Genomic DNA, 22992 nt, shown 5'->3' on the forward strand with positions numbered 1-22992 from the left:
GAGGGATCTCAAGTTCTAAAAATTAAGAAATGATGATATGAAGGATAATGTTAGCAGAGCTTAATGTTGCCTCCATTCTATGCACAAATCTCACACATTGATTTCAAGTCTTAAGTGCTTGAGCACATCTTTAAAAAAACTAAAGTATTTTTCTATCATTCTGTCGATAATTTTGTGAAGTTGTGTGAAAATAGGGGTCAAGGATTAAACAAACTGTGACACAACAAACAGCATCGGCACTGTCTGATGCAGACACACAAACAAACATCCCCTAGGAGAAAGGAAGTCTGTGAAAATATCAGCCACTAAGCATTTTCAGGTCTTTTTTTCTGAGTATTAGAAAAAAAGCATATTCAAAGCTGCAAATAACAGACTATGCATTTCATTTCATGCATCATATAAAATATTAGTTATTCTTCAGTATATTTACAGTATATATTACACATGATATTCTGTACAGTCAAAGTTCAATCTACACCACATTCTTAAAAATATTTTCTGACCCATAATTAGTTTTACAAGAAAAACATACAAAACAAACAATTGGTTGTTTTGTAGGACGTCCTCGAAGTGAAGCTCTCCACCGCACTGACGGGAGAACTGTGAAATAATCCTGTGAGGGTGACTAGAGCACACATGCGCGCCTGCACACACACACACACACCCAAACACAGACACACACGACACAAGGGGAGGCGTAAGGGGGAGTCTTTTGCAGGCCTTGTATGGCCCTGTTTTCTTGGAGGGAAGGCTTCATTCCACAGCCAAACCTGCTGCCACAGCAAGCCCCATCCCGGGTTCTCTGGTGTACTCTGGGCTCAGGAGTGAAGTGCAAACAGCACAAGATTCGCGTGAGAGAAGCAGAGCAACAGAGTGTCCACTTCTCATCCTCTGAGGTTTCAGTGGTGCACTTTCAGCAGAACTGCACTTTACACTCCCATCAACCACACCTGAGTTTGGTTAACTGCACTTCTGATAGGCTTGGGCTAGTTACTGCGGCTGTGTCGCTGAGCGGTCAGACAAACTATCTGCTCTGTGAGGAGCCAGCTGCTGTTGCTGCTTTTGTTGTAACTGCTTCTGCTGTGTTTGATGCTGTTGCTGCTGCTGTTGGGCTGCTGCAGTGAAGGTACCCTGCTGCTGCAAAGGGAACGCTGCCTGCAGGATCAGCTGGGTGGACTGGTTTCCATGAAGGAGTCGAGGAGCCTTAAGTGAAAAAGTTACATTAGCTTAGTCGGCACAGCCTAACGAGCCAAGATGTAACTTAAAGCTGCAGTAACTAGGACTCTGCTGATTCACTGTAAAGCAAGAAAGGCAGGCAAATCAGTGTCTGTGTAATGGCTGAACAATACACAGACACTGAGACATGAGTGCGCATGCTGCGTTCTTCATGCTCTATTCAGGGTGGTCCCTTGGCTAAACCAGAGGATTTCTAACCATTTAAAAGTATCTGAAGCAGACCATTATTTAGAGATTACAGATTATTGAAATGTAATAGACTACAACAAGCAAAAGATCTGGACCGCTATGTCTCACCATACTTAGCCTTATGATTGTAGTGCGACCAAAAAAAAAAAAAACAAAAAAAAAAAAACAGGCTTTTGGAGGCCATCAGTCAAAGCATATCAGTTCCTCCTCGTATATTAATTATATTAAAAAAAATAGTAACTTGTGGCATTAAGTTAAACTTTAATTTCTAGATCTAATTTGTCATCCACCATCCTCTTGTTGTGGTTAGAGTCCGATTGAACAGTGAGTAGTGATATGGAACTGAAACATCGTTGTTGTCAACAGGAATTCATCTAAACTAAGCTGCATCTTTCAACATTGTATTTTAATCAAAATCACATTTTGAAAATGTCCTCGTCTGTCAACAGATCTGAAAAAAAATATTCACATTCAACTCCATCTCCTGTGTCAAGTTCTTTGAGCATACAAAGAATTTTCAATTTATATAAAATAAAATTCATTAGGATATTTTAAATCACGTAAACAGCAAGCTGCCTGTATGCGAGCCAACTTCATACAGTAAAACTTCACCTGATAAGTGGTTACTGTGTCAGTGTTACCTGTAGGAACTGTGTTTGCTGCTGGGTCAGTGGAGCTTGCCCTTGCTGCATGGCTGTGACCTGAGACTGCGGTTGAATCTGTTGCTCCTGTTGCTGTTGCTGCTGCGGAGCCTGTTGGGAAATGCTAATTGTCTGCGTCTGGCCCTGCTGCGGTGCAAAGGCCGTCACCACTTGACCCATAAACATGGTTGTGGGGACCATAACTGCCCCACATGTCATCTGCCCTGTCACTAGCTTGGTGAGCAGCTGGGGGCCTGCAGGAAACCTGTAAGGTTCAGGAAGTTAGTCAGGTCTGATAAGTCTAATTAACCCAAATTGACATAAGGTCAATATATATGACCTTTTTTCACTATAAAAGTGCACTGTACCTAAATTAGTACTACATTAAATTGAAGTATTATGCACCACAGAGGGTGCCATCAATGAACTCGAGCACTACTTAATAACATTTTCATTATGAAGAAATATAACAAATAGATTTATGTGAAGATTCACACCTAATCTGAGCCGAACGGTCCTGTGCAAATGTTGCCACAGCAGGAGTGTTGGGTCCAGTATTCTGCGCCAGGCTTGTGGCAATCTGAACCACGTTAGCAGGACTTTGCTGAGGGATCATCATCGTGTTGTAGAGAGATGCAGGCAGTGGATTCTGTTGAGGCTGCACTGTGTGCGACGACCTCTGAGGCTGAAATAAACAGAACCGGAGTCTATGACACGAGCATGCTGGATGGAAAAATCTATAACAAACACAGCTAAGCTATGAATTCAGCGGGTCAGTGAGAGGCAAAATGAGAACCGTTTAGCCTGTCTGACCTGCGAGAGTGCTGTGTTCTGTTCCCGTAGGAGTGTTTGCTGCTGGGATGGGGGCTGCACAGCATGTTGTTGCTGTATGCTGTTTTGCAGAGATCCTGCAGAAACCACCTGGCCCTGCATGCTGAGTGTACCCCCCTGCTGCCCACCATTCCCCTGGGCCATCTGTACAGAGCTCACATTTAGTCCTCCAGGCCCTTTCTGCAGGAACATCTGAGATACACATCACACATTCGAACTCCAGCTCTAATTATAACAGCAACACATCCATCATGTAAGCTGAATATAAAACAATTAAAAAGAAAACCTTTCATATATTTACTAGGCTATGTAATCATTCATTTGCAACACTTGTGCGCAGCTCTTCAGTCCTACCTGCAGACTCTGTCCCTGCACCCTCTGTAGCTCGTCCTGGATCTGCCGCAGCTCATCCTGCTGCCGCTGAATGTTGACCTCGATCATTCTGGTCCTCTGCTCCAGCTGCTCTTTCAGGTGCTGCATGGCTTCTAACTGGCTGGAGAACTGGACCATTGACTGTTAAAGAATAAAGACATAACAGTATGGCAGTTTATTTTAAATGTTCCATACGTATATTTTACAAATTGTTAAGGCTCAGGTCACATTCTCTGAGTACAAACAACTTCTTGCATGCTGACCACAGAACACATTTTAACCAACAGTGACCACTGGCTTAAAAATGTAACCAATTCAAACTGCAGCTCCAAGAATATCTGCTTAACGTTGGCAATAAAAGCAAGTGAATTTGTGAACACCCATAAAATTCTCAGCTTTAAAGCAAAAATAAACATATTTACAGCCTGCAAACTTTCCTTTGTTCTCTACAGCCAACTGACGGTTCATGACAACTGTGTGCAGGGGCTATATTTTTATTTAACTCACCTACATTTTTTAAAGACTTAAAAATCCAACATGCTGACGGTCAGACTACAGGCTACAGTAGTCCACAAACCAATAGGTGGCATCATAGGGACTAAGTCTACGTTTTATATATAAATATAGGCATTCCTGGGTTAACAGCCCCATCATGTCAGTGCGTGGGAGCTATACAGAGCTTTGCAGATCCATGTTCATTGGCTGTCCCATGTCATAAGGCAGTGTCAAACAGACACATAGGCTACTCTTGTTCATAATTGTGCTGTTGGACCTTCAGTTTATCAAGTGCCACACAGAAGACATAAGACATGATGGATAAAGAAGTTCTTTATAGTGAAGTGAAACTGAGCATTAAAAAAAACAAACAAACAAACAAAAAAAAAACGCTGTCCACTGCAGTCATTGTCTGCTAGTTATACTTAAGAATCAGCAATATTAGACAATAAAAAAAAAATGACGTGAATATCTTACTTGGTTGTTGGTCGGAACTTGTTGCTGTTGCTGCTGTTGTTGTTGCTGTTGCTGCTGTTGTGGCTGCTGCGGCTGTTGTTGTGAAACCATGGATGACGCCACGTTCTGTCCTGTATTTTGGGAACTCATCGACTGCTGATGGAATTAAAGACACCAAACAAAAGTCCTAAGTCCTAATGAAATCCCTCATGACCCAGAATACAGGTATCGTGAAATTTAAGACCAGAGCGTGTGCGCTTGTCCATCCACTGACCTGACTGCTGATAGATGATCTCCGTTGTGATGTCATCTCCACAGCAGAGACCGACTGGCGACCTGGTGTACTCCTATCTCCCTGAAGCTTCATTTGTGATGCTGAAGGGCAAATATAAACATGATGCTCAGATAATAATAATAAAAAAAGAAATAGTTAATATACATCAAGCTTTGCTCAGTAGTGAACAGATGCTTGTACTTACAGGCTGGGTCAGACACAGCCGTGTGGGAAGATTTACGTGAGCTGCGAGACGAGGCCGATGGGGTCCGACTGTGGTCAAATCGCTCTAAGGCCTCTTTCAAGCTGAAAGTGTTGAGCTGGGACTCAGAGCCTGAATCCTGGGATTGCTGCAAACAATGCATTGTCACAAGGTCACTATGCTGTCCACTCTTTAATTTTTACAAATCATACCTCATGTTGGTCTGACCTTCTCAGCGGTGATTTGAGGTGGTGATTCTTCAATTCCCAGCTCTCTGCGCTGTTCTGCTCTTACTTCAGCATAACTGCAGCGCAAAGACAATTAATGACACACACAGTTAGGGTTGGACACAACTTTCATAATTATGGCTCTGGAAATCACCAGAATACACCTGAATTAAAACAATTCAAGTTCAGACTTTCTGATTTCAAAGTTTGAACAGAAGTATATGGAAAATTAACAAATCATGACTTTTTTTAATATAAAGTTTAATACAATTGTAATACTACTACTAATAATAATAATATATATATTGCTGCATTTGGCTGCCTCTTATACATTTCAATATGTAAAAATATTTCCAGTAGCTTTTGTCTACTCCATAGTAATAAAAACACCACATCACTGGAAGCAAAGCATGTCATTATACTACCTCTAGGGTTTTACAGAGGACTGTATGTTTTAGCTCGTGAGCAATGTCATATCAAAGGGTCAAGAGGGAAATCTTCATGCACCTTACGACCGTGTGTGTGCAGACAATGAACTCTGGCCTGGAGTTCCACTGGTGATAAGTAATGTAGTAATGGGTCTGAAGCCAAATCCATTGCTGCCCTTTGGTGAGGAATCTGTAGTAGCAGGACTTTCCTTTCCCATATTGCATTACTACACAGAAGCAAAGAGAAGATTTCAATGCTCTGCTTTGGAAGCTCGAGAGGAAGTTGATAACTGGAGTTGACCATGCTTCAGTGATCGCTGACAGAAGTGTACTCACAGTGTTCGTGACACTTGGCTAGTGTCTCAAGGTCATCTACATGATAGTAGTCATATCCTGATGTACCCAGGACCTCAAATGGGAGGTAACCTATGATGGGCGGAGCTCTGGACAAACACAGTAAACGTTATTGAAATGATTAACTGGAAGTCAATCAGGAAATGTCTTGTTCTTACGTTAAGTCATACATCCAGCCATATTTACCCCTAAATGACAACATAAAGCAATAAAGGAGTATGTATGCATGTAGCTTCACCTGATGCTTTCACAGCATAAGGAAAATAAGTGTCTTTCTAAATGGTTCAGGGTAGCATGCCTAAACATTTTCAGTAATGAGAGTTGGGATAATTTGCTACTCCCAGCTCTCACCACTCACCAGGATGAAATGTCTGTATTCAGGTGTACAGTTTACCTTTCTACCAGCCCAGAAGAGCTGTTGTTGTAATGTTTAATGAGACTGATAAAGCTGATAAAGCTTCTTTTTTTTTTTTTTTTTTTTTTTTAAATCCCTGAATAAGATCATTGAGCTTTTGTAACTATGAGAGCCAACTACATCTGTGTCTAAATTAGCTACTGGTTACAGTTATACCTGTAGTTCATTTCATTTGGCCTGTCCCAAGGAAAACACACGCGACGCCGTTGTTCTGAGTTCATGTTCACACTTTTTTTTTTTTAAACATATTAAGTGGCGTAAGCTTGAAGGAGGAGCTTCAGCCCTCAGGCTATCTGACTTCTGAACTACCTACTATTCTTATCTTACACACCTTAACCTTGGACTTCTATCATTCAACCTTAACTGAATGACATTTGCACGTCACACTGTTTATTGCATCATTATGCAGGCATTATTTCGACACTGATTAGGATTTTTATTATTATTCTTCCATGCTGGAGACAGCTGTGGCCAGAACGGATCTTTTGGGTTGTCTATCCCATTCACGTAATATATCAGGAATGCCTGGAGGGAATGTCGTCCCACCTGGGATAAATATTAACTTTGAATTAAGGATGAACTCATTAAAATGTACTCATTTTTTTTGGACAAAGGTCACTCTGATCTACCAAAACGAGATTTCAGCCAAAACTCAGGAATGTCTGCACTAATTATGAAAAACATCTTTGAAATAATAAAATTATTAAGTTACTCCATTTTATTTTTATAAAGGTAAAGAATTAGCTACACTGAAACATAACCTAGGATATCAACTGAAACGTGCATGGTTTCAGAGGCATACAAAAGTGAATGCTTGCTTACTTTCAAATCCTCTTATCCCCCCCAAACATCTATTTGTGTAAGAAAATATATACATAAATATTCCAGATCCATGAGCTTACAAACAATATGTTGTACAATATGTAGTTGTGTACATAGTCAACAAAAACAAATATCAATCCTGAAGTTAGAGTGACTGACAGGTTTTGGATAGTGTTAGTGATATCACCCCGAGTCATCAGCACCACGTCGAAGCCCCGTGGGAAATAAAGCAAAAATGCTGGTGACCGATAGCGGGCCAGGTTGACCTCACTCTTCTTTTATAATAATAATTATGTTTCCTGACCACAAGCCTTCATAAAAGCAAGCCTGCTGTGTAATAAATAATGACAGAAGTGTTACAAAACACGAGTTTTTTCGATTTGGTCTCTCACAAAAATCAACAATTCTGATTTAACAAAAAAGCCACGCAGTCACATACCGTAACCATGGTTAAAAAAAAAAAAAAAAAAAAAAAAAGTGTCATTCTTTATAAATATAGGTCAGCAACTTTCACACCAAATCAAGTAGGTTAGGTTTGAATAAACACTTAATACTGATCCATTGTAGCACAAACTGAAAATTAAGTTATGCATTTACACTGATAAATTGGAAAAGAATTACCTGTGGTCCAGGAAGAGAAATTTCCACTCTAAACTATGTCTGGATGTAAATTCCTCATTAGGCTCTTCTACTGTGCACATCTCCTATTGGTGCAAGGGGAGAAAACAGAACTTAGAAGACATAAAAATACACATACACAACTCTAAACTACACACAGTATATTGTCTTAAAAAGAGCCTTTTAAACTTGTGCAGTATGACAAATTACATGATCAATCATCCCTGTTTGTTCAGCAATACAAGTTCTGGTTTATTTTCAACTTATTTTATCCATTTAGGTTCTGCCATCTCCAGTAAAACAGCCCAGGTTTCTACGACAGCGATATGTCAACATAACCCCTCCCCCATTTTTTAAATGAGGTAAAAAAGTTATTCCCAGCAGAGGCATGAGGGAACTACACATGATAAATGACAAGGGCCCAAATCATTTTTCCTCAGGTGACCATTACTGCTGAGCCCTGTCCTAATTAAAGCTACCTTAAGAGCCCTAAAGCAAGAAACCGAATGTGTGTCAACCAGATAAAAGGAGAAGCAGTTAAAGATTCTCACCTTGATAAACTGTGGCTTGGCTAGCCTCACAGTGGCTATGAGACACACTCTGTCTTCAAAGGCAGAGTGAAGTGATCGCTGGATCACTCCATCGAAACCATTTCGGGTACAGTTAGGCACTGGTAAAAAAGAATGGGAACAAAGCAAAGTTAATCCTTTCACACAACATCTCTGCTCTACATTCTGACTCCGTGTACTGTAACTTACCATTATTCAGGGACTTGAAGTTTCCAATAAACTTTACATATTCATACACGGGGGGCTCTTTGGGGTCGATTGTCCCTCGGAGCATGTGGCAACAGAACTCTAGCTGATTTTTTGCTATAACAATAATAATAATAATAATAATAATAGCTTAAACATAAGAATTGAAGAACAAAAACAGCAGCTGAAGACAGATAACATATCCAACCTACTTTTAAGATACTCAGGTGTCAATGTTTCTCCTTCCATGACATGAGAGGACAGAGCCTTGTACACCTCTGAATGCTCCCCCACAGGCAAGAAATTTAACAAGTTCTGATCAACAAGATCAGACTGGGGAAAAACAAAACCAATGAATATGTTTATTACCAAATGTTTCATCAGTGAACTACTGACTTTATCTATTATTTAAAGCTTATACTCACTGGTAAATGTTCTAGTAGGGAAGTCACACTCTCAGAGACATAGATTATATTCCCATCAGCCATAATTGCAAGGAAAAATCCATCTAACGCCTAATAGAAACAAAGGTTAGATAATATTTCATCTATATTTTTGCATAGAAACACAAGAAAAATAAGTGCAAGAAACTGCCTTACCTCCAACATCAGCTGAGTGAACTCTTCATTACTAAGAAAAGGAGGTTTCCAGTCTTGTCTGATCTCAGTTGACTCTGACTGAGCTGCGATTTCTGATAAAGTAGACATAACGCATGTAACTTATAACTCTGCGAATTTAAAAAGGCACCCATTATGCTTTACCTTATGGACCATTAAAGTGGTCAGTATATGTAATCCCAGTAAGCCAAATGTTCATGTTTCAGAATGCACAAAGCAATCAGTTTCAGCTCATTTTTGTTCTACTTTTGGCTGTGTATGGTGGCCCTAATATGAGTCCACACAGAATTTGTTTGCAAGAGGCAGTCAAACAGAAGCAAGTTGGCTTGAAGAGAAAGAGCTAAAACATTTCATTTTAAACTAAGGATGAACTGAGGGATAAACCCACTACCATTATAATTAATTCTAGTGGTTATTAGAGTTTTTCACCTTTGTGTTTGTGCAGAAAGTCGATACTTTTCTGCAAAATAGTGGACTTGTCCATCTTCCGGGTGTTGCCCGGCAGCATTGTACCCAACTCCTTGATGAGGACATTGAACTGGTCTCTGCGCTTCTTCTCAGACTTGTTACGGGACACGCTGGTTATTTAGAAGAACAAATATTAGTAAAAGTTAGATGACATCTTAACTAGGAACACTTATCAAAATCTTGTTCACTGTAGCTGTAATAATTCAAAACGATATCTAAAATCAAGTCTTGTAACAACTACAATAGCAGTTTTATGGAGGATGTAACTTCACTGAATGCATTTGATATGAAAACAAACCCAAGATCTTACCGTTTTGCTTTGTCCTTTTCATCTTCTTCCATTAACCCATCAAAAATACTACTGTCATCCCTGCAGATTGGACAAACCAACAGTTATATCAGATCCTTTAACATTTACAGTGAGCTCTTTGATAAGAAAATCTCTCCTAGAAAACATGAAGACATCAAACTCAGGCACTGTAAATCCCTAAATTACTTTGATCTTAATCTTCAAAAAAAGGAAAAAATGAAATCACTGTTAATTAGATGCATGAGAACTGTGGGCTGAATGTGTTTTGGATTTTCTTCATGTCCCACTATTTTTTTAAATCAACAATAAAAAAAAAAAACTAGCCAAATGTTTGACTCACTGGTCAATGCTCGAGGTCATTTTGTATCCTGTTCAGGGTCGCAGTGTCGGTGAGGGGTCTTTTAATCGTGAGGTAGACATTTGTGAATAAACCTTTGAAGAAAAAACACCCATAAAATGGCAGAGTGTCAAAGAATCAAAAAACTTCAGACACGAGCAAAGATGGTAAAGACATTTCACCTTACTGACAGTACAGCCAGTTCTGTGAGAGGATGAGGAAGGTGCTGCTGGGTGAAGGTAGAGTACAGGTGGACACTCTGTGATAGGGGTGTGCTTTTATGAGTCTTGGAGGATATTCTCTCAAAGTCTCTCTTACCAGGCTGCAGAAAATAGCTAAAAGTTCCTCGGGGTGCTGTGTCTTTCGTCTGCTTAGGGTGTAAGTCTGGCACATGGCAGCAACATCTGAGTCTATGAGACAAAAAGACACAACAACCGAGGCCGTTATTGAAAGATTAGAGAACCATGATATATGAGATTGATTTATATTTTAAAAAAGTAAAAATAAAAAAAACAAGCATTTATAAGAATTCTGCCTACATTTATGCCTGAGGGTTGAAATTACTCCTTATTCTTTCATAAATATAAATACATTATAACAATGGTGGATGCTAATATGATCAACGATCATGTCTCATGTTTGTTTAGATATGCAGCTGTGTGGAGCTCTCTCTCCTCTCTGCAAGGCAGGTAGGTGAGTGTGTTTGCTGCTGAGACCAGGCGAGACTGCTGATTGGCTGGTTTGAAGAAACTGCTGTGTACAGACTGGACAGCCACCCCTTAACCTCCTTGCCTCCTCTCCACTCTATAAAGAGCTAGCAGTTAGGCAGCTAATAGCACTGCGTGTTTGTGTGAGAACACTGGTTCTAAGAGTTGACTCTTAACACTAGGTGTGGAAGTGAGATATAGGTTAAGAGTTATTGGTTACAGTTTATTTTAATACTACTGTATTACTATTGGCTCTGTATGATGTCAGTGACAGAGGATAAAGCTCAGTTTCAAATGGGAAGGGAGCTAAAAACAGCTTATTTCAGAACCAGATGAACTAATGGGCAACACCAAGGTCCAGTATAAGATAAGGTTAAGTTTGAACTGTGAATCCTGCAAAACTGCTTTACCTGAATTCAAGAATAGAACTGTCGACCTGCAATTGTTATTCACTCTTAATGTGGCAGCACAATATCAGCACTCACATCAGCACAGTGAATTTTGCTGTTGCTGTTGAATGTATGACTATAATCACCTGCATCCACCACAGCTTATATTAAGGTGGTGCTTTAATAGGGGTCACATCCTACATGTGCAACAGAGACGCCGAGGAAAGCCAAAGGCTGAAATGAGTCAGTTTCTTTCTGCTGCCATGTAATATTAAAACCATTACATATAGTAAACAATTATGAGTGCTGATGTTCTCATCAATTTATTTTTTTGTGTTTGCAGTGGGTCAGCATCAATGAGACTGTTCTTTTTGTATAGTATAATGTGGTAATACATCCCTTTACTTTAATAAAACCAAGTGGAGTTTTGTACTACATCAAATAGTCATTGCGTAGTTTCTTTGGCAATTCTTTGTGTGTTTTGCCAATGAAACAGCAGCAGAATGTGTTGGGTTTGCAATAGCTGTAACCTCAAACAGCTCTGTCACAGAGAGTGAACAGTAAACAGTGAGGCTGTTATCAATTACATAAAATTACACTGGATTATATGCTCCATTGCTAACTGCAAATCACCCAAGCAATCTAAAGTAAGTGTGGCAAAAGTGGACTCTAAATACTAACAAACTCAAACAACAAAAACAAAAAGTAAAATAAAAAAATATTAATAGATGTGCAGTTGCACAAAAAAAGAAAAAAAAAATCCTGTGGATTACAATTTTTGAATTAATTACTTAAATTGACGTTTGATCGTCATAGTCATAACTGTAATCAAATACATTATGGTTTAACTACAAACATACTTTTTTAGGCCATTGTAAAAACCTTGGCTAGTAGGGTTTGGCTCGAGTGCAACATCCCAAAAAAAAATTAAAATGGTGACAGAAGTAATTTTAAAAGCGATAAAAAAATAAAAAAAATAAATTAGGGTACTTACTACCAAATATTTGCCTGCTTGTGTGCTGCTGTGTCAGATATACCAGAATCTGTCTTGATTTAAACAAGCCACAAATGCAACCATCAATAACTGAAATACTCTTTCTACCACCCATCTCTACTATCTATTCTCTTTGCCCAGGTACACTAGATTTCAAATTAAAATGAGAAAGCCCGCTGGGTCTCTAGCCTAAATATTTGACCCATTTACTTCATGAACCAGTTACCGTCACAACCTATGTGGGAGGCTTTCTCAACATAACGGCCTATTTGTGTTGGTGAGAAAATCCCTTCAGTGTTTTTCCCCATGAATCTTGGTAGACATAATTTAAAGAGTTTAAATTAGGCCTGTTAACATTTGGTAAAGCCAAAAAGAAGAATTACACCTACACTCACCGATAGAATGAGTGAGTGTAGGTGTATTATTAGAGTAAACAAAGCTCTTCAGTTAATTGAAATAAAAAAATGAAAATGAATGAAAAAACCAATAAAAATAAAGCTACTTTCAGCAGTTGCCTTATTCACAAGGAGTCACCACAGAGGTAGCATTACATATTTAAACTGAATCAAGCAATCAACCCACCCTTGAAATCAACTAAAACTAAAGTGTATTGAAAATTAAAGCTAAAAAACAACAATAATAATAAACATAACTCTGGATCCAATATGCATATTTATGGTACGTTTCAAAAAATATACATCAGCCACCTCACATAATTAAAATATAGTTCTTTTTAATGTGATTTAAAATATTTCTGTCTTATTTACTTTTCATATTCCATTGAAATCTAGTCAAAGTGTTGCAATTCAGAAAATGCATTGTAAAAAGAGTATCATGAGCTAGAGCTTCAATGTGCACATTTTCATTCAGTAATTTGTTCTTTCCATTCATTTAAAGTTTATATCTTGTTTAGCAGCACAGTGGTTAGCACTGTTGCTGCACAGCAAGAAGGTCCTGAGATCAATTCCACCATCAGGGTCTTTCTGTGTGGAGTTTGCATGTTCTCCCCGTGTTTGCGTGGGTTCCCTCTGGGTACTCCGGCTTCCTCCCACAGTCCAAAGACATGTAGTTTGTGGGGATAGGTTAATTGATTAGTCTAAATTGCCTATAGGTGTGAATGCGGGAGTGAGTGTCAGTGCGAATGATTGTCTGGCTCTGTGTGTTAGCCCTGCGACAGACTGGCGACCTGTCCAGGGTGTACCCCGCCTCTCGCCCTATGACAGCTGGGATAGCCCCCCCCCCCGCCACACTGAAAAGAAGAAGCGGATGGATCTTATTTATTTATATGTACAGGATTTTTGGTTTTTGTCAAAAGGGGGGGACTACAAATAATGACATAAAAACAATTTTCACCATCATATATGGTGATGCCAGAACTTCAGAAGCCTGAAACATTTTTAAACAGATGCAAACACTGTCTACTTAAAACTGATTAAAGTACACAAATAACTGAGATATGAACTAGCAGGTATAGTACGTGTGTAATGGAAACTTCAGTCAGCAATGACAATACTGGTTTAAAAAAAGGATTTCTATTGGTTGGAATAAACTTGCTGTCAAGTCAATCAAAATAAGGAAGGAAGTTGGCACTGGAAGTGTTTACACCTTAGTGTTGGGACAGTGGAAAAAATGAAGGTAAGAGGGAGGAGTAGGTTCTGTCATGGCCCACTGACTTTCAGCTATGCAGTGTTATTTTACTGCACCCTACATGTGACGCTTTTCACACAAATACATTAGAGAGTGGATGTCTTAACTGAGATTAAACCTTTGTCAACACAAGTGGCCAACTACACATTGGCACAGCACTGTAAAAGGGAGCGGTGAGTTGTAGTAAAGAGCATTGTCTAAAGATTTTGTACCAACAGACACAAAGAGCTTTTCCTTTTTGGCTGTACATCATCTTAAAAGCAGGCAAGCTAAACTGGATTGCAAATTAAGACTGGGGGGGAAAAAGGAAAAAAGAAAAAAAGAAAAAGGCAACAGAGGCCATCGAATGTAAGACAATTTCATAAATAAATTGGCTATATTAGAGCACAATGAAAGACAGAAAGAAAACATTGTAGTTGAAGCAGTAGCTTTCGGCACAGAGCGAACGTTGTGTAACTGGGAGAACAGGCGTTGTATAACTGTGATGTCATCTGTGCTTCACTGACCTGCTGGCCCAGTGACCTACTTTCCTCCTCCTCCGATCTAACTTAATCACAGCTCCACAAGCAACACCTTCCTCTTCTCACTAATAACACTACACTCTGTCAACACAAATCCTTAGTATTCCACAGCGTGTATACTTCACAAAAGGTGTGAAGAGGGAGTCAAACTGCCTGCATCTCACGTTTCCTCATTTAATCACATGATTTGAAAAGGCTTCCTGGTGTTTCCTAAGCCTCAGCGGGGACCAACGTCAAGGAAGAAAGCAATGAAGATGTGCTGCATTTTCATCGGGCTTTAACAACATCAACCAAACAGCCTCACTCACATATGCATTTTTCACACCGAAACATCTCAAAAAGCACTGACTGACGACAGTCATTTATCATAATTTTTATGTGGCTCACACAACATTGTTGAATGCCTGTATGTGGGTGTGTGCATTCAGATGTAGGGCACCAGAGCTCTGAGGATATGAGTCACTCTGAAGTGGATCTATGGCGCCGCTCGTCACGCACTCCGCCACACCCCGGCGCTGAGATGCCAACACAGCAACTGTGCCAATGGGCAACACCATAGCAACCGGCCTCACCGTGCAGTGTAAAAATAGCTCAGCCGAATTCCTCCGCAGCTGATACTCTCTCCATCATACACTAAGAATTATTAGACTACCGCGAGCGACTCCTTTTGTCATGAACTGGAGTCTATGGATGTGAAACACTCTGCAGGTTCCACCTGTGCAGCAGTGCAGTAACACATGTGTTCTGTAAACATTACTGCACTGTTGTCTTCATGCAGTGAACATGGCTACGCACCAATTCAAACAGTACTTTTTGTCCCTAACTTATAATAAAGCAGATTCTACTTGTGAGGCAGAGCACTTTTACTTCTCAGTTAAGGGGGTCGTGGAAAGCAGAGAAAAAGAGCCAAAGATCCAAAAATGGATAGAAGATAGAATACAGCAAAAGCAGCTTTCACATATGACTCAGTAAGCTCGGAAATTAACAAAAAAAAAAATTAACAAAACGCTAGATTACTACAATTTGTCTGACCAGAAATACTCAGTTAAATTATTCTAAAGCCCTGTCCACATATAGAGCAATAAACACAATGCTAACCGTAGGTCACAAGTATGCATTAATGCCTTCAGCTGTGTCGGTAACCCAGTAATGTATTTACAAGGTTACCTATGCATTAGTCAGTGGTATCCTTTGTTACCTTTCGTGGTCATGTCACGAAAGATAACAAATCAATCACTTCCCCTCAGAGCAGAGAAAATTTTAACTTGCTGCTTCTAGTCATTAAAAGTTACTGTTCCTGCTGTCGCTGAAAGTCTTTGAATTTCACTAACATTCTGCAGTCACTGGTCCCCACATCACTGACAGCCTCTTCCTATGTGCATGTAATGTGGTTGTATTAACTTTCTGCACTGGTCTGTTGATGTTAACAGTGAGGAAAGCACACAATTTTATAACTGAAGAATGTTACTTAAGGTCCTTAAATACACTGATGATTTGTACAGATGTTGTTTGATTTAAAAAAAATTTGACTGTCCTCGGGTTTGGATATTTTGTTTTGTTTGTTTTTTGGCTTTTAGCCCAAAATTCTATAATTCTCTCTCATTTATGGCTCAACCAAACTAGAGTAAAAATAGTCCACCAACCTCCTACAAGAGAGAAAATTAAATAAATAAAATAAACATCATCAGTGGTGATTGCTTTGAATATTTTCCACCAACTACACAGAGATTCTGAGCGTGCAGCAACCTCTCGGCACCCGCTTTCAATCACAAAACTACTACAAAGGTCGCTAAGTGGAGGGAAACCTGTCTCAATCACAACAATTGCAGTGTGACATGGAATGACTAGAATTACTATCAGACAGACTGGTGAAAGTTTTATTATTAATTCTCATCCAATTCATTGCCAAAATGCTGCACTCAATCTTAGTCAGTCTGCACTGGTGAGCACAAATTGCCTGCGACATGTCTCTGTGGTTGTTTGCAATAATTTTGGTTATGCCGCAATTTCCGAATGCCTAATGTGACTATAGCAATAAACAACTGGTAAATTAGTCACAGGGAATATCCCTAGTTTACACTGGACAGTATTAAATAACTGTATAATGATTATATTCCACTCTAATGAGAGCAGGAACCATTTGTTCATATGCAGGCTGGAGCAGCAGCTACTAATACAGATGCACAATAAAGCCCCAGACAGCTCCGCCTGTCATGGTTATTTAAAATGAAAATGTCAGGATGAAAATGTTTTCTCCCTCACAATGTTATTAAAACAAGACCTTTTGTTATGGTGTTATTCATCAGTATTCTGTCTTCGAAGCATTCAAAGAAGTCAAGAAGACTGCAGTTATGCGCAGCTTGCAGATGCGAATGAAAAGTTTTTGCCTTTTACATTCATAAAAAACAAATATATCAGTAATCTAGACAAGACAATCAGAAAACCCATCACTTATTTTCAGTGACTTATCCTGTGAATATGACGCTTTTAACACCAAATATTTGGGCCAAGACTTCCTGGTTTTATTAGATTGATTATCAATCACTTTTATTATCAAAATTTACACATTATATATTTAACTCAGCTATAATCTTACGATATTTAGTTGACTAAAACTAGACTAAAAAAAAACAGATGCCTTAATTATGACTAAAATTAAAATCAAATCAATTTAAACCAGAAAAAAACCCAGTATCAAAAAATCTCATCTCAAAAGATTCTGCATACCAGTCAGTTTATAACTAAATATTTAACTCAGGAAGTTGTCTGTGCACCAAACCAGACAGTCTTGCAAACAATCCTCATACTTTAAGTCCAATTCATTTGAACATTCTTCCAGCCTGTTAGAAACCTAATTTAATGGCTCTCTAGATCAGGGGTGTCAAACTCAAATACACAGTAGGCCAAAATTCAAAATGGAACAAAGTCACGGGCTAACATTAATATTTATTGAAAAAAAAAAAAAAAATCTTCCTCTAGATATAAGAATAAATCTTTTCTTATGGACTCAAACAAGTTTAGCTGAAAAACTGAATATGGAACAGCAAAGCTTAATACTAAACAATATATACATTAGCTGTATAATACCAGTAGGCCTGCTCTAATAGTAATTTGGTATGGCCAGAGTTTGACACCTATGCTCTAGATGCTTTTCTCAAGTCTAAAATATGACGCAGTGCCCTAAATAATGTTAAGGCAAAACAGTTTAAAAAGGGACATTTTGTGAAACTTTGAACCCAAACTACAGATAACACTGTCCAGCAGGTCTTATATCACATGAGTAGATGAACTCTGGTTTCATAGCAACCTTTGTGTTTTCCCCATCATCTGTCAAAACCCCGATACCTGAGAACAGGGGATGGGTGAACTCTCATTGATCCCAAGTGTGGGAGCACAGACCACAGCTTTAACAAGATTTCTTGAAAGTCTGTCAACCACTTAAAAACCTGTGGTGCTTATAAGCCTCACCCTTTATTCTCACACAATTTTCAGCAAAACAGACACAATGCAGGGTTTAGAAAGCCATAAGGAAGAGAGGGTGTTCATTCTGCTGTAAGTGATAGCAAATATCTAGGATAATATTATGCAGTTTTAACAAGCAGCAACAGCAACAGCCTCACTGCCAAGCAGGTCACACAAATCAACAACAACACTTTGGTGAATAAATTACTCAGTCACACATCCTGTGAGAGGCAGCTTCAAGGTCTGCACATCCTAGTGGCATTCACACAGCAATTAATGATGCGATTCTCTCAGTTTACAGGCAGAGCAGTCTTTCCTGTGGCTAGTGGAAGATTCGATGGTTTTAATAATGTCATACTCATTTGGCCTGTAAGCAATAAAATCCACAGCACAAGCTTGTCAACATTGCCCACCAGTCTGCTGCACAGTTATACCAACCAAACTAAACACAGGGCAGCCAGCTGTGTTTCCACTCACTGCACACACATCCTCAGGCCCAGCGGCACAAAAGGAGTCTTTGTTTTGCATTTTTAATCCACAGACAGGAATCTTTGAGACACAAGCCGCAGTAGTTGGCAGGGGCCCCTTGACTACTGCTGCCCTCCTCTCCCAGAAGAGCAGGACCTGAGCCAGGGGCCTAATCCTGACGCCAAGTGGGTCACTGGAGTTCAGGAGGACGACTGGCAGCATGGGGAAAGCAATCAAAATTAAACGTGGACTTGCAGCCCTATATGACCAACATTTGACCACAAGAAGACAACCACTTAAATAAGAATCAACACTGCATTCCCACCGTACAAGCAGTAGCCCTCTGAGCAAACTGAACAAGTAGAAAACCTGCACAAGTAATGATATTACTTGACTGCTCTGTCTGAGATTATGCGCTTGTCCTTTTCCAGATGACTTAGCAACATTATTTTCCACAGATTAATATATCAGGGCACACCCAAACAACTTTGCTCTGGCCAAAATCTCTCTTTATTGACTGGAGTTAATCTCAGATAAAGAGTGCACTCTTCCGTTGTCTGCCACTACACAAGCTTAAATTAAACATCATTCATCATGCAGAACTCACAAACAAGTGACATGGGATCTAAAAGTCTAACAAGACCTGTGTAGATATGCAATGTAGCAAACATCCTTACACGTCAGTTGAGCTATTGTTTAATCATTAGAAATAAAGTAAAGCGGATGCAGTGGGCATGTCTATCTACAGTGTTCTTTGGCATTAACTACGCTGGACTACATTTATTGATTGACTGAACTTTTCAGAGATAGCCAAAGATAGCCATATCTGCTTTTAGCTCAGCCTTTGAATGTAACAGGACATTTCTGCAATGCATGTACAAAAATCCAGTCTTAGTTTTAAACCATATTATCTTTTGACTACAGGCAGAAAATAATCATTCTGAAGATGTTACACGTTTTACCATTTTTCATTAAACAGTGTTAGCATAAAAAGGTAATGTTTGAACAACAAGAAATTGTCATTTTGATTAAAACTAAACAACCCCTCAGCTTCTAAACTATAAAACATCTACTGTCCACTTTTGTTTGAGCAAAACTTCCATAATAAAGGGAAATGCTTATATGCCATTAACGCCATTACGTGAAATGGGAATTGCACCGATTATACATATTTTTATTAAGCTGTGTGCAGTTGTATTTTAAGTCTCCCCATATAATTGCAGAATCAGTTGTGACTTAAAGTTTAAAAATAAAAGAATTTCGCTCCACACAAACTAAAGAGGAAATTGCAATAATAGTTAATAATCCCATGACCGTGGCTTGTGATAGCACATATAGTGTTAGATATTTCTATGAATTTCAGCCCTAATAATAACACTTGTTATAAAGACCCCCAAATCCAACGCCTTTCTGCACTGAATAAATAATTATAAAACATTATTTTTTACTTGCCGTTACTGGACAAAGTCAAATAATGTCAATGATGTGTGCAAATAAAACATTTTTCCCTCATGTACTGCACCACATTAAGTCTTTTTCAATGTGTATAATGTATATTCTTATGAAACAATTACAGCAAACACTAAAAAGAAGAGCGAGTTAGAAAAGAAAGAGGCTACTAGCCCATTTGTACTTGAAGTTATATCAGTCACCGTTGGCATAACCAGAGTCATAAAGTGATATGGTGAATACAAAATCCAAAAAAATAAAAATATATTAGTCAATTCTATAACAGTCTAGTCTGATGATCCACAGACACTGAGCTCTGAATCAAGTTGTTAATAAAACCATGATGTTGTCAAAAACTATGGACACGTCTTGTAGAAGAATAACTTGCACCTTAATTTGGGCCAAAACAATTTTTTGTTGTTTTTTAATATAAAAATCTCAATCTCATTTGAGTGATGTTTCTGTACTTTTAGTTTTTAAGTCAGAGTGACCTTTAAAATTATTATACTCAGGCTCTCTCCTACTGATTCACAAAAGAGCTTCAAATAACTGCCTGGAGGCATTTCCAAGATGCCTAGACTTCTAGATTTTTCTAGAAGGATATTTGATATTTTTATTTAAACAACCCATCTTGGGTCTGATTTACCCAACAGTATGGCATCTAATCAGCTATGTCTATAGCCACGGACATAGCCGTCTTTAACAAAAGCTAATTATTATGGGTTAAGGCCACCTTAAACCTATACTTTAAGCCTAATCTAATTAATATTTAACAGAGTAACACAGGGAATCCAGATTAAAAATATGAAAAAGAGAGATTCAGTTTAGTTTTAACTATTAAGCAGGAAAAGATAAATACATACAATAGATTATACATTTACATTTATCCAGACTAGGCCTCTTGTAATATACCTTTAGAGAGCTTAACGAGACACAACATGTGTATAACAACAGTAGTGATAGAGCTTTTGTCTGAAGTTAATCAAGGTTATAGCAAGATGTAGTCAAAGAACTGAACTACTTTGCATCTTCGCATGACAAATTCATTTGAAATTCTCTGGTGACTCAGCCAGCACCATTCTCATTTCCATATTCATCATTTTCATGACAGACTGCAAATCAAAAATAGAGCACTACTGAAACATGGACGAATAATAGCTCTGTAACAGCTTCTGATGAATTAGACTTTAAACAGCCTAATTAACCCAGGCGAATATGCACAAGCTCTAAACAGTCCACTGCTGCAACCCGGAGCTAAATTCAGTGGTTAATTTCCAAGAAAGTCTTACCTTTTGTCTTTGAGTGGTGCTTAATTCGCCAACTCCTCCACCTCAATATAGTTAAAACTTGTAGTTAAAACTTGTCCGAATTCACCTGTTGAACAGAAACAAAAAAAGCTAAAATTACAAATTGGTGGCTTTGAGAAAAGAGTCATCACTGACTCAGAGCTAAAACATCTAGGTCATCACGAGCCTCCCACAGCACTGCAGAAATAAGATGACACACACTTCATTCACCAGCTTTGAAAGGGTCTCTTTACAGATAACATAAATAAAAAAAATATGTTAACCTGAATGTTAGTTTGTGCAATCGTAAGAAAAAGTGATGCTGAAGGAGTGTGCGAGTGTGCGTGTGTGTTTCAGCACCACACTCGTAAATTGTATTCCACTGAAACGGCCTTACTTAGAGTATCTAGTTATATAGATACTCTCTGGAGAGTACACAGTTCTGGTTCTGTTGGATCTCAGCTCTGCTTTTGATACTGTAGATCACAGTAGCATGATAAACAGACTCAAGAACTTGTTTGGGATTACTGTTTTAAAAATGGTTTATGTCATATTTGTCTTAGAGATCTTTTACTGTTTGCATGAATTATGTGACGTCAGAATCAACAATTTTGCCATGTGGGGTACCTCAAGGATCTGTCCTGGGTCCAGTTTTCTTTCTACTTTATATATTCCCCCTAGGCCAAATTATTAAGCGCTATAAAAATATCTCCTATCATCTCTATGCTGATGACATTCAACTATACTGTTCCTTCAGGATTTCTGAGTTTTAGAAATTGTTTAATTTAAGTAATTGCCTGACAGAAATCAGCCATGGTTAAATGACAATTTAACCACGGTTCCAACTAAACTGTGATAAAACTGAAACTCTAATTATTGCTCCAGGCCACATGGTCTCAGAAATTAGACAGCATATCAGCTTCCTAGACCCTTATGATTTGATTTCCTCCCGTTTAGACTACTGTAATGGTCTTTTTACTTGTTTTAACAAATCAGCCTTAAATCGTCTTCAGACTGTGCAGAATACTGCAGCACCTCTCTTAACAGGCATCAAGAGAAGATCTCATATTACTCTAGTTTTAGCCTCCCTTCACTGGTTGCCTGTAAGTTTTAGGTTTCATTTTAAAATTTTAGTTCTAACCTTTGGGGCCCTACATGGTCAAGCTCCCCAATATTTATCGACCTGCTGAAACCACATTCGTCTTCTCAAGCTTTAAGGTCATTATATCAGAGACTGCTGGTGGTACCGCGCACTTTCAGGCAGTGGCACCACGGCTGTGGAATTCTCTTCCACTGTCTCTACGCTGCACGGACTCCATTGATTCTTTTAAATACAAAAGCATTTTATTAATTTCCTCTTATGTTGTTTTTATTGTTTTACATTGTTGTTTTATTTACTGTTACATTGTTTTATATTTCCATTTCTTGTGTTGTAAAGCACTTTGTGATTTTTATCTGTGAAAAGCACTATATAAATACATTTTACTTACTTACTTTACTTACTTACAATAATTATTGTCACATATTATGCCTGAATGTCTATTTTCTTGTAACTGTGCGGACTCGTCCACAGAAAAGTATCCACTAACTATTTTTATTTTTCAGTTGCCAATTCATTAGTTAAGAAAAAAAGAAAATAGCGTCAACAAAAATGTCACATTTGCCTGAAATTAAATCAATATCTTGGTAAAAAAAAAAAAAAAAAAAAAAACTATTAAAAATCTTAAATGCATTAATTAAACAGAAAGAAACTGAGCAAAACAGAATATTCTAGAAAATGTGAAGCTGCAGCCAAAAGTTGTTTAATATCTCGCTTGGCGCCCAACTTAATGCTGGTAATTACAAATGTTAATTTACTTTATACGTGGAAAAACTCCACAGGTAATAATATTGTTTCAGCAATAATGGATGGATGTTCTAGTTACCGTCTATATTTAACTGACTTCTTATCATTAAATAGAATCATGATGCTTTTACAGCCTACAGGGTGCAAACAGTCATAACCTCAAACAAACAGTAGCA

At 38.5% G+C, this 22992-nt stretch overlaps 1 protein-coding gene across 8 annotated transcripts in view; it reads right to left on the bottom strand.

The window, feature by feature from the left end:
- clocka (clock circadian regulator a) overlaps positions 1 to 22992 on the bottom strand; it is a 29634-nt gene that overhangs the window by 1000 nt on the left and 5642 nt on the right. For 2 of the 8 annotated variants that reach the window (XM_080878790.1, XM_080878791.1), the window contains exons 2-23: positions 20974 to 21058; positions 10230 to 10457; positions 10051 to 10142; positions 9711 to 9770; positions 9362 to 9510; positions 8915 to 9006; positions 8741 to 8830; positions 8528 to 8648; positions 8319 to 8432; positions 8112 to 8230; positions 7564 to 7646; positions 5688 to 5794; positions 5431 to 5578; positions 4925 to 5000; positions 4700 to 4844; positions 4495 to 4595; positions 4242 to 4376; positions 3252 to 3410; positions 2880 to 3089; positions 2564 to 2751; positions 2067 to 2331; positions 1 to 1203 (exon numbers count right to left, since the gene is read on the bottom strand). The exon at positions 1 to 1203 is cut by the window's left edge and continues 1000 nt beyond it. In XM_080878790.1, the coding sequence (XP_080734916.1) occupies positions 991 to 1203; positions 2067 to 2331; positions 2564 to 2751; positions 2880 to 3089; positions 3252 to 3410; positions 4242 to 4376; positions 4495 to 4595; positions 4700 to 4844; positions 4925 to 5000; positions 5431 to 5578; positions 5688 to 5794; positions 7564 to 7646; positions 8112 to 8230; positions 8319 to 8432; positions 8528 to 8648; positions 8741 to 8830; positions 8915 to 9006; positions 9362 to 9510; positions 9711 to 9770; positions 10051 to 10070 (2595 nt within the window). In that variant the 5' untranslated portion in view covers positions 10071 to 10142; positions 10230 to 10457; positions 20974 to 21058 and the 3' untranslated portion in view covers positions 1 to 990. The remainder of the gene's footprint in view (positions 1204 to 2066; positions 2332 to 2563; positions 2752 to 2879; positions 3090 to 3251; positions 3411 to 4241; positions 4377 to 4494; positions 4596 to 4699; positions 4845 to 4924; positions 5001 to 5430; positions 5579 to 5687; positions 5795 to 7563; positions 7647 to 8111; positions 8231 to 8318; positions 8433 to 8527; positions 8649 to 8740; positions 8831 to 8914; positions 9007 to 9361; positions 9511 to 9710; positions 9771 to 10050; positions 10143 to 10229; positions 10458 to 20973; positions 21059 to 22992) is intronic. The other 6 variants (XM_080878792.1, XM_080878793.1, XM_080878794.1 and 3 more) reach the window with 6 other exon arrangements.

Source organism: Rhamphochromis sp. 'chilingali' (assembly GCF_963969265.1).
Source record: "Rhamphochromis sp. 'chilingali' genome assembly, chromosome: 3".
Taxonomy (NCBI): Eukaryota; Metazoa; Chordata; class Actinopteri; order Cichliformes; family Cichlidae; genus Rhamphochromis; species Rhamphochromis sp. 'chilingali'.